Source organism: Dunckerocampus dactyliophorus, chromosome 16 (genome assembly GCF_027744805.1).
Source record: "Dunckerocampus dactyliophorus isolate RoL2022-P2 chromosome 16, RoL_Ddac_1.1, whole genome shotgun sequence".
Taxonomy (NCBI): domain Eukaryota; kingdom Metazoa; phylum Chordata; class Actinopteri; order Syngnathiformes; family Syngnathidae; genus Dunckerocampus; species Dunckerocampus dactyliophorus.
In genome coordinates, this window is record NC_072834.1 from 21,954,370 (window position 1) to 21,966,670 (window position 12,301).

General features: G+C 33.8%; 1 protein-coding gene across 1 annotated transcript in view; it reads left to right on the plus strand.

The window, feature by feature from the left end:
- slc8a4a (solute carrier family 8 member 4a) overlaps nucleotides 1-12,301 on the plus strand; it is a 51,964-nt gene that overhangs the window by 24,339 nt on the left and 15,324 nt on the right. The window contains exons 5-6 of the mRNA XM_054754843.1: nucleotides 9,880-9,986; nucleotides 10,069-10,187. Coding sequence (XP_054610818.1) covers nucleotides 9,880-9,986; nucleotides 10,069-10,187 — 226 coding nt within the window. The remainder of the gene's footprint in view (nucleotides 1-9,879; nucleotides 9,987-10,068; nucleotides 10,188-12,301) is intronic.

Consider the following 12,301-nt stretch of genomic DNA (forward strand, 5'->3'; position numbering starts at 1 on the left):
TCCCCAAAGCGTATTGATTAGAAAAAATAAATCTGTTTTGAATCAGTTCACATTGTGTGTCAATGACATCAGCTCATTTGCATATACACGTCCTTGATTCACTTCTGGCAACGTTATATGTGTAATACGCTGTTTACGTTTAATGAGGTGGCATGTTTTGTCGGAGTTTGGTCAAAGTACATGTTTTGGATGCTGCAAAATGTGTTTGGTACACAATGAGGTGCACTCGCTAGCAGCCCCGCCTCTCCCCACTGGTACAAAGAGGCTGAATGACTGACAGGAGGGTTCACTCACTCCGTTCATTCCACTATAGCAGTGGTCCCCAACCCCTGGGCCGCGGCCCAGTACCGGGCCGTGGATCATTTGGTACCGGGAAGCACAGAAAAAAAATAATTTCCATTATTTAATTTTTTTGTTTTATTTTGAAAAGTGATTCTCTCTGTTACATCTGTCTCACTTGACGCATGTCCATTGTGCGTGTGCTAACTTTCTCTCATGCCGCACAGATAGACTACTAGTGTATTTTTAGCATTTTTCTTTCACCTCATATTTGGTCTCAAATGCTGATACTATGTGGGAATGCATAAAGGTAAGTTTTGATGGCTTATTGAGTGCTAATGTGCACATTTGTCTCAAGTTAATTCATGCTAGCGATGTAATAATCTTTCTGGAAAAACTTGGCTGGAACTTGAACCGGTGGATGTTGGGTCGGCATTCATTTTGTGCTTTTAATTTGATGTTATTCATGTCTTACTTTTACACAATACATCATAAATAAGATAAATTAGATCGCTATAATGTACGAACCCCCCCCCCCCCCCTTTTGTTCCCACAAAAGGCTGTCCGCGGGTCAAAAAAGGTTGGGGACCACTGCACTATAGAACCAACGCTCCCAGGTGTTGAGACCGATGCAGAGTTTTGCAACTACTGTGTTTTTATTCTAATTCTAATATCACTTTTTAACAGTCACCCCCCCACCCCAAACCCGTGGCCACAAATATACTGCAGTCCAGTGGGAAACGCTGCTAATGTGTATGCATACAGCGTGCATATGCACTCACGTCTCTGCAGATTTGCTCCAATATGACTTGTGTTTGGCAGTTTGCCAGCATGCATTGTGATGCCCGCTCAAATTGAATGCAAATATGTTTTACTGTAGGGCGGACCGTTAAGTTCTACATTTACATTAACATTAAGCTGTCAATGTGCCACGGCTCGGGGATGCGCATCGTCAAAAAAAAAAACGATACAGCATTGCTGATGCTTTTTTACTTGAGTGCATGCACGAGAGACAAAGTACACAGTCCACAGCCGTGGTGTGTTCAAGGACTTGCGTGGTCTAGTTATAAAAAGAAAGTCACAAATAACACGTTAATGAGCTCCCTCAGCACTCATCTAAAACAAAGAATTAAATACAAGGAAGGGTATGAGCGTAAAACTTTAAAGCTGTTTTACTCAGGTAAACACCACAATAAAGTTAACTGTTAAATAATTTGGTTTACTTCGATTTTGTGTTGGGGGAGCACAGTCTTTTGGGGAGGGAGCTCGGCAGATGATTGATTTCTAGGCTAAATCCCAAATGTATCAAGATCCTAATATTGCCGGTGGATATGAGAAGCCTATTTCTTCACGGCGCCTCTGTGCCGCTTGAGTGTTCATTTTCAGCTCTGACGCACTCTCCTGAGCCCTCCGAGATATTCACTGTGTTGCTCATCTTCAGTCATTGGAAGCGTCCTCTTCACTCATGGCCACTTCAAGTATGTTGGACATTTGTGTTTCCGCTACCTGCTTCCTTTTGGTGGGCTTCTCAGGACAGGACAATCATTAAGTCGTGCTAATTTTAGCATCATCGTGTACTGTTGAGCTTATTGCTTGATTTAAAGGAGGGAAAGCCCATCAGAGTTCGATGCTATGCAAGCCGAGTGCTATTTCCTGGACAAGTAAGAAGTGCCAGCAGCCAAATCCGCAAAGTAGCACCAGTTCAAAGTAACACCCAGCTGATGGGACCTGACTAGACTCTCAGCAATAACAGTTCACTGTGACCTGCAGAGACACAGGAAGTAGAATTGAGTGGTGTCATCCATAAAGCTCGTGTCAAATCTCAGTGACACCCCGGACGCCGCTTGAATTTATCGCCAATTTTAGTATTCAAGGAATTGCTCCAGCATTTTACTTCCCCTATCAGCCACCCACTGTGTATGCATGTGTGCATGGACTCACTGGCCACCACAATAGGAACACCTACACAGATCCACTACCGCAGACATTATCACAGAAGCGTTGATTGTATACACTCGCCGTTGTGTTGTAGTTTCTGAAATGTTATATAACGACTATATGACATGATTAGCATGAGCTCAAAAGCAGTGGTTCCTGCTGGGCTGCAATCTATTTGTGGTGGTGTGTTATTTTCATCATTTTTATATTTTTTCACTATTGTTTTATTCATAATTTTTCATTATTTTTATTGTCATTATAATTAAATATTTGTTTATTTTTTCATTGTTTTTATGTTATCTATTCCACATAATTTCATGATTTTATTCATAATTTGTCATTATTTTTGCTGTATTATTTTCATTATTTAGAGCATTTAATATATTTTTAGACTGTTTATATATTATATATTATTTATTCTAAAGACAGGTATCTTTCATTATTTTATTCATAATTTTTCATAATTTTTATTTTCATTGTTATTATATATTTGTTTATATTTTCGTTATTTTTATGTTATTTATTCCACATAATTTTATGATTTTATTCATTATTTTGCTGTATTATTTTCATTATTTATATAATATAATATATATTTTCCGAATGTTTATATATTATTTATTCTATAAACTGGTATCTTTCATTATTGTATTCATAATTTGTCATTATATTCATTATTTTTTATATTAGTGTTTATATTTTCATTATTTTTCATTATCACTGAATGTTATTTATTCCATATTTTTTGCTGTTTTATTTAGAATTTTTCACTGTTTTTTATGTTATTTTCATTATTTTTATATTTGTTTATTATTTTCATATATTATTTAATCCAAATATATGTCATTATTTTATTCATCATTTTTAAATTATTTTTATATATTTGTTTATATTTGTTTATATTATTTTTCTTATTTATTCCATATAGTTTTGTATTTTTTTATTAATAATTTTTCATTATTTTGATGTATTATTTTCATTATTTAAATAAGTTAATATCTTTTCATGATTTTATATATTATTTATTCCATATACATGTATCTTTCATTATTGTATTCATAATGTTTCATGATATTTATTTATGTTCATTATTTTTATATATGTGTTTATATTTTCATTATTATTCAGTGTTGTTTATTCCATATATTTTTTGTTATTTCATTCAGAATTTTTCACTATTTTCATGTTATTTTCCTTTTTTTCCCATTATTTTTATATATTATTAACTCCTTATATTAATAATAATACATATTTGTTTACATTCACATTTGCAGATTGTTATATATGTTATATAACTAATATATGATCTGATTGGCATGACCTCACTGGCAGTGGTTCCCGCAGGGCTGCAATCTATTTGTGGCTATGTGACACATGTGCATTTTATGGATGAGTGAGCAAAAAACAAACATGAACAGCAAAACAAATATGTTTAGAAATTAGGGCAGTGAAAAATAGCCCACAAATGTATTTAACAAATTACGTTAACATTTTTATCGTCATTAATGAGTGCGCATCATGTCAAGCCACATCTCTCTGCCACAATAGCTTCCCAGCAGTCAGACAGAGTCTGCCGCTCTGTAATAACCCGAACACGTCAACAGCAGTGCGACTGTGAGATGCATTCAGGGGTGCTCCGAAAATCTCAATAACGTCTCTATTATGTGTGTATGTGTGGTGTGAATAAACAGAAAGACAAAGAAAAACAGTAAGTGGATATTCTCATCGCTCACTAACTACAGTGACTAACTCTTTTGCTGCAACCAGATTTTCCCAAAATTTCAGCTTAATTCGTTGTTTTGTTTCTTTCTCATCTTCTTTCTTTAATATTTCAACTTTATGCGACTAAAATGATGTTATTTTTCCTCGCAATATTTCTGATGTTTTAAAATGACAACTTTTCCTTGTTGCTGTTATTATTTTGACTTCATTTTTTCCATTTTTGCTGTTGTTTTTAGCTTTCTCTGTAAATTATATTTTTAGAACGTGCCGCAGGCCAATAAAAAAACAGCCGCGGGTCGCAAATGGCCTCCGGCCCGCGCTTTGGACACCCCTGCTCCAGGTCTGTTAGTGGAGATCCAGATTTATTTGTAGCGCCACAAAAAAATGAACATGTGGCAAACACTGGCGTCTTAAATGAATTACCTTTTCGGCCAATGAGTTACTAAGTCCCTCCTTTGCCTTGGAAAAGACGTTTTACTTAAAAGCAGCCGTGTTTTTCAACCAAGCTTGCTCAAATTGTACAGATACGTACTGGCAAAGGTGTGTATTTGTGACAAAAATAGTACCTTTAGCACATTTTTGCCAAATCTGACCCCTTTTGAGTGCAGCGGTTACAACCCTCATTTTCTCCCATGGCTTTATGTATTTACAATAAAATAACATTCTAATGTAGGTGGTCTGTCAAAGCAATAACGTGCATGTGTGTGCCCTTTTTAGAGGCCGAGGCTTGGCGCTGCAAGCTGAATGGTCTGCACACGGGTCAACGATGATTGCATTGGTGCCTAAATAGAAGTGCTAAAGTGCAGCAACCATTTGAAGTTTATTATTTATCAGTTGTGAAGCATAGCGACCATTTACAGTATGCATATTTTATCTACCAATGGAGGTTTTATGACCAATTTCATTCGATTTGGTCTTTAACCCGCCACGACAAACCTCTTGTTAATGCCTGACGGATTTGCTAATGTGTAGAGAACCCAAACGTACAAAAAACAACTTTTTCCCATCGGAAGTAATGCAAATCCAATGAATCGGTTCAAAACGACACCCAAAAAGCAGAAAACAATGCGAAACAATGATAAATGATGAATGAATGGGACTTACTGTTGAAGCAGACTTCCCGTAAATCCCGGTGAGATGGAATTCAATGGTGTTTCTCACCTTCTTTATCAGATTGCTGGCACTCGCAACCTTTTTTGGCCCCATGGTGAGTTATTAGCAGTCGCAGTCAGTAAAAAAATGCACAGACAATGAGTCAGCAACACGTAGGGTGCTTTCTTTGGGCACGCAATTTCGCAGAATGATGCAGTACAGGGCATGGCTCTTTTAGAGAACCGACTCCGTAAAAAGAGCTGGCATTTCGGCTAGCCAACTGCTCAGATTTTTTTGTTGCGTAATTTGATTTCTTATGAAAATATGTGTAAAATTAATTTCTAATATAAAATGTTTATTATTTATGTGGATTTATTTATGTACTCACAATGGAACAGAATGCAACCAAAAAGCACAAAAACAAAATAAAATACATAAAAGGTCCCACCTGATTAAGTGCTCTACAGAAAAGAAGGGTCAAAATCATTCCATAAAAACATAAAGCCATTCTAAAATCATTCTATAAAATTCCATGAATCATTCCATAAAACCAAAAAAAATAAAAATGAAGAGTGCCGATAAACTACTTTCATTTGTGAAAAGCACAGTTGAATAGAAGAGTTTTCAGCTTGGATTTGAACATTGCCAAAGTTGAGGATTGTCGCACATCTTCTGGAAGACTGTTCCAGATTTTGGCAGCATAAAACTGAAACACAGCCTCACCGTCTTTAGTTGTAACTCTGGGCACCCGCAGGAGACCCCCCCCTGAGCTTCTCAGAGCGGGAGATGGTTCATGTGGCGCTAACATGCCAGAGATGTACTGTTTTCAAGTCTATTCTGTGAGTGACAGGAAGCCAGTGTAGAGACCTGTGCACTGGAATAATATGGTCCTATTTCCAGGTTCTAGTCAGGACTTGAGCAGCAGCATTCTGGATGTACTGCAGCTGCTTTACAGCTCGTTTAGTGAGCCCGGTGAGAGTAGTCTAGCCTGCTGGAGACAAAGGCCTGGGTTAGTTTCTCTAAATCTGGCTGAGACATTATTCCCTTGATCTTGGCAATGTTTTTAGGTGGTACAGGGCTCTAATCATGTTAAAACCTTTATTTAGACAGTCATAAACAGGTTTTCTATGCTCTAACTATTCAAATATTCCGTTTATTAATATTGAATCATACTCCGCGGAAATTCACTTATCGTGGTCGCCCCTGGAACCAGTCAGTCGCTTCAGCGAGGGACGACTGGAGTATGTTTCTGGCTTCTTGCATTGTTTTTCTTCCCCACTCCGTTTGTGAGCGGCGGCCGTCTCTTATGTCCCTGCAGTGATCCCGTAGTCTGCGCAAAGTGATGTAAAGAAAGAATAATGGAGTGTAAAGGTGACTATAGGGGTGTTATTGCATGTCTACAGGGCTCTAATCATGTTAAAACGCGTAAACAGGTTTTCTAAGCTCTAACTACGAAAATATTCCGTTTGTTAATATTGACTCTTACTTCGCGGAAATGCATTTAGCGTCTGGAACCAATTAACCGTGATAAAGGAGGGACGACTGTACTCTTTTTACGGTACTCATGGCACTTTCCGGCTACGTTTACTACTCATTCAAGTTTTTAAGACTTTTTTTTGGCGAAATCATCCCTCCTCTCATCGCCATTAAACTCATTTCCAGCCTTTCAAAGTCCCATTTCTGTCATTTTCGTCAGGCATTCATCTCTTGTATGTGAGATTCTTTGAAACGGAAATGATAGTCAACAGATACATGGCGTTCGTGTCGCATCTCAAAGATGCTGCCCTCAGAGACTGTCCATCGCCTTCTAGCGTCTTCGCATGGAGCCTCTGAGTAAATTCACCTTCTTCCTGACCATAATGCACCTGAGACCTTGTTTTTTGCTGCCTCCGGGCTCTTTGCTCCCACTGGCATGACTTTCCCCCGATGACGCAGCGGCCTTGTTTCAAGTGAAGCTGCTTTTCTTCTGTGAGCAAAAAGGCACTTCCTGCACGTTGCAGCATCCTGGGCGTATATGTGCAGACAGAAATAGACAGCCGCCCACATATCATTAGGGAGACGGGGAGAGAGCGGGAGAAGGAGTCGGTGTGACAGAGCGGGAGAAGAAGGCGGCTTGAGAGAAATATGTCGGTCACACTTTGACTGCACGGCTTCGCGTTTGAAGCGGGAGGGTTTCGACAGCTGCGGATTGGGGAGGATTTGTTTCTGCGTCGTTTCCTTGAGAAGCACTTCTTAATTTCCACAGAGAAATATAATGATTATGAATTTTGGGTGGGCTATTTTATTTGTTTCCACTTGAATGCTAAGGAAATATACACTCCCTTGACACTTCATTAGATGCGACGAATGAGATCCAACACTGCAGATCTCCAGCATAAAACGCTAGGAGATAATGACGCTGTTCAAGTGACAATATCAGAACTAAATGTTTATTATTGTGGTCTTAGTGACTCCACCAGTGCCTCGTGTTGAGAATAGTTTTCAGTATTTTTCCTCCCACTGTGACGCAATAGCCCTCCACATGGCACAAACTACAACCACCATAATAAACATATTCTTATGTTAATACCACTCGTCTCATTTCATTGTGCAAGTGGTGATTATTTGACTGCATCTACTGTTTTTTAGTCCATATTTATTATTATTATTATATATTTCATATCATTATTTTGGTGATTTTTTTTCATTATTCATATAATTTAAGATATTTAATGTTTATATGTGATTTATTCTATATACATGTATCTCCCGTTATTGTATTCATTATAGCTGTTTATGTTCATTATTTTTATGTTCATTATTTTAGTGTTTATATTTTCATTATGTTTCATTATTATTCAATGTTATTTATTCCATATGCTTTTGCATATTTCATTCAGAATTTTCCACTATTTTTACGTGTCATTATTTTTATATATTTGTTTATAATTTCATTATTTTTCATGTTTGTTATGTTATTTATTCCATATAGTTTTTATTATTTTAGTTGTAATTTGTCATTTTTTTGATGTATCATTTTCATTATTTATATAATTTAATGTATTTACATTATATTTGTATATTATATATTCCATATACATATATCTTTCATTATTGTATTCATCAGTTTTCATTACATTTATTTATGTTCATTATTTATATATATATATGTTTATACTTTCATTCTTTTTCATTAATATTCTATGTTATTTATTCCATATATTTTTTATTTTATTCAGAATTTCCCTATTTTTACATGTCATTTTTATTATTATTTTTTCAATATTTGTATATATTATTTATTCCATGTATTTTTCATTATTTTATTCAGAATTTCTCATTGTTTTTATTTTCACTATTATATATTTCTTTGTTATTTTCATTATTGTTGTTATTTATTCCATACATTTTTTTATTATTTTATTTATAATTTTGTTATTTTATTCAAAATTTTTCACAATTTCTTAGTTATTTTCATTATTTTTATTGTTTTATTTTATTATTTTATTATTTCATTTTTATATTATTTCTTCCATATATTTTTCATTATTATATTCATAATTTCTCATTATATTTATTTTCACAATTTAATTATTATTGTTATTTATTATTTATATTTTGTATTATTGTTATTTATAATTTAGTTATTTTATTCTAAATTTTTCACAATTTTTATGTTATTTTCATAATTTTGGGGATTTTTTAAAATTATTTTTTCATGTATTTATTCCATATAGTTTTCATTATTTTATGTTAATATTTTCATTATTTTGTATTGTTATTCATTGTTATTTATTCCATATATTTTTCATTATTTTAATCATAATTTTTCAAAATTGTTATGTGTTTTCATTATTTTAATATATTTTTAATATATTATTTATTCCATACAGTTGTATTTTTTCATTCATTTGTTTATTTATACAATTTATTATATTGTCATTATTTTATATATTATTTAGTCCATACAGTTTTATTATTTCATTCTTTTTATAATATAATTTATATTTTCATTATTTTGATATAATGTTTATTCCATATATTTTTCATAATTTGATTCATAATTTTTCGTTATTTGAATGTATTATTTTCATTATTTTTGATTGATTTATATGTATGTTATATTATTTTACATAATGTTTTTCCAAAATCAGTCCTCTTTTACTCTGGTAAACACAGTACTTCAGTCATCCTGCTTTGGGCTCATTAATCTTCTAAAAGCGTTCTTCACCTTTCTAAAATGGCACAAAAAAAGACTTTTGGTGTGGTAACTGTACCAACACACAGCATTTCAACAAAGAGTATTACCCGTACATGTCAGCCCTTGGGAAACGAGCGTATTTTTGTCCTTCTTTCCCGTCGCCATCCCCGTTTAAAGAGTTTCCGTGTTTCTGTGCCATTTGCCATGAAACTTTATACTTTGCCGTCATTTCAAAGCGTTCAGCTTCTCAAACAATGAACAAACCCGCACGTTGAGCCGCTTCCGACAATGGCTTTGTTTTCATGCAAGAGACGTATTGATTCTCAGCAAATGAGATTAGCGGCCTTGAGGTTGTGACCCATCTTCTGGGGTTCATAGATGCTGTTTTCCAGCCTTGGCAAGTCTCATGCTGTTGGACTGCGGAGCTTCTATCCTCACATTGTGTGCAGCAGAGCTCTTCATGATTCACTGCGTGGGTCGCCTACCTTTCGGCTACTCTGCTTGTGTTTGGATTTTAAAGTTGGCATTAGAAGTCGCTCGCTGTCGGCACAGAGCCAACAGATGCATTTGTCTTCTTCTTGCCGTTTCCCAAATAATTCTATTCACTCATCGATCCGCGTCTCCGTGCTCCCATCCTCCCCTTGCTCCTTTTGACCTTCCCATTCCAGGAAGCTGCTGAACGTGAAGATCATCGACGATGAGGAGTACGAGAAGAACAAGACCTTCACCATTATTTTGGAGGAGCCCGTTCTGCTGGAAGTGGGACAGAGACACGGTGAGTCCTTCTTCGCGACGTTCACCTCCTGTGACTTTTGTAGACACGTGTCGACGGCTCCCGTCCATGTCCTCTCGTGCAGGAGACACCAACGACAACAAGGCGCCGATTGGGCCCGAGGATGTGGCGAAGATGGGCTGCCCGTGTCTGGGAGAGCATACCAGCCTGGAGGTGGTCATTGAGGAGTCTTATGAGTTTAAGGTAGTTCCTCACATCACTGATAGTCTTTTACCATCTTATCATCATTGTCATTATAGTCATACTTATCTTATCATTTGTATTATTGGTATTGTTTTAGATTAAATAATACTCACGCATATTTAATGTGCCATTAAATGCATTCATTTAAATATACATTTTTAAAAGTCTAATATTGGAAACACACAAAACAAAATAAAGGGGAAAAGTTATAATGGTATGGGAATAAAGTCAAAATATTATTTACAAAAATAATAAAAGTCATAAAATTGTATATTGTGTGAAGAAAATGTTACGAAGATTATTTAAGAAGAAACTTGAAATATTTGGAATGTTGAAAAAAAACAACAAAAATGGGGGGGAAAGAGCGAAGTTGATACTAATAATAGGCTTTTTACGATTTATTCATTATGTATTTCACTATTTAAGGGGAAAATGTTATAATATTATGGGAATAATGTCCAAATATTATTGACATAAAGTCATAATATTATATATTACATAAAGAACATTACAAAGATTTACAAAGATTTACATTTACAAAGATTATTTAAGAAGAAAGCTGAAATAATTGGAATATTACAAAACAACAAGAAGTTGATACTAATAGGCGTTTTATTATTTATTTAAAGTCATAATATTATGAGAAACAAACACAACAACAAATTAATAATAATTATATTTGATGAATTATTATGTATTAATTATATTTTATTAATTTAATTTATATTTTTAAATATATTTTTAATTTTCCAAATTTGGTTGCGGAAAAAGTTATAGTGTTAAGAAAAAAAGTCAAAATATTATGGGAATAAAGTTGTAATTATGAGAAGAAAATTCACAAGAATATGGAAAATTATAAAAACAGATGTAATTGTATGAGAATTCAGTCAAAATGTCAAGAGAATAAGTCATATTCTTACGAGAAAAAAAAAAAAAGCTTTACTAGAATAAACTTTTATTATGAGGAAAAATAATGTCATTTTAGTAGCATATAGGTCAAATATTTTTTTTATAAATAAAGGGGAAAAAGTTCTAATATTATGGGAATAAAGTCAAAATATTATTGAAATAAAGTCATAAAGTTATCTGTTATATAAAGAACATTTTACCAAGACTATTTAAGAAGAAAGTTGAAATATTGGGAATATTAAAAAACAAAAACAAAAGAGCAAAGAGCGAAGTTGATACTAATAAAAGGATTATTTTATAATTTATTTATTATTTATTTAAAGCCATAATTATGAGAAGAAAATTGACCCGAAATTGGGGAAAAAAAGCTGAAATGAAAAAAAAACAGCTGTAAGTTTACGAGAATAAAGTCAAAATATTAAGAGAAAAAAGCCATATTCTAACAAAAAAAAAGAAATTTTACTAGAATAAATTTGTAATATTATGAGGAGAAATAATGTCATTTTAGTAGCATAAAGTTTAAATATTAAAGACATTTTTTTAAAGTCATCATTTATGAGAAACAAAACAGAATAATGTTGTAATTTTTGGAAAATTAGGTTGGTCAAGAAGTTTATAATATTATGGGAATAAAGTCAGAATTATGAAAAGAAAATTGACTAGAAGAAAGTTGATATATTTGGAAAATGCAAAAAAAAAACAAAAAAAAACAACCCAAGAGCATTTTTAAAAATTCTAATATCAAACACACAAACCAAAATAACGGGAAAAGCTACAATATTATGGGATTTAAAGTAAAAATATCCCAAAAAGAAAATATTATTATTATTATTTAGATATATAAAAATTGCATTATTTGAGATGAAAGTATTTGGAACATTAAAAAAAAACCAGCAAAAATGGGGGGACGAAAAGAATGTTGATACTAATAAAAGGTTAAATGACAAAGCTTTTTTTCCTGAAATCAATGAGCATATCTTCTTCTGAGCATATCTACAAAAATATCAACGTGGCATCCTTTCATTTTTCAGTATGTGGCCCCCGCTGGGAAAAGCGTGGACACCCCTGATGTAGTTGATTGATACATGACTTGAACAAGAACTTAGTGAGTGCAAAAAAAAATAAACTCACAGGATTTCAAATGACCACAGGGTGGTGGTGGTGGTTACTTAATAAAAATATCAACGCAGCTCATCTATGCTGCC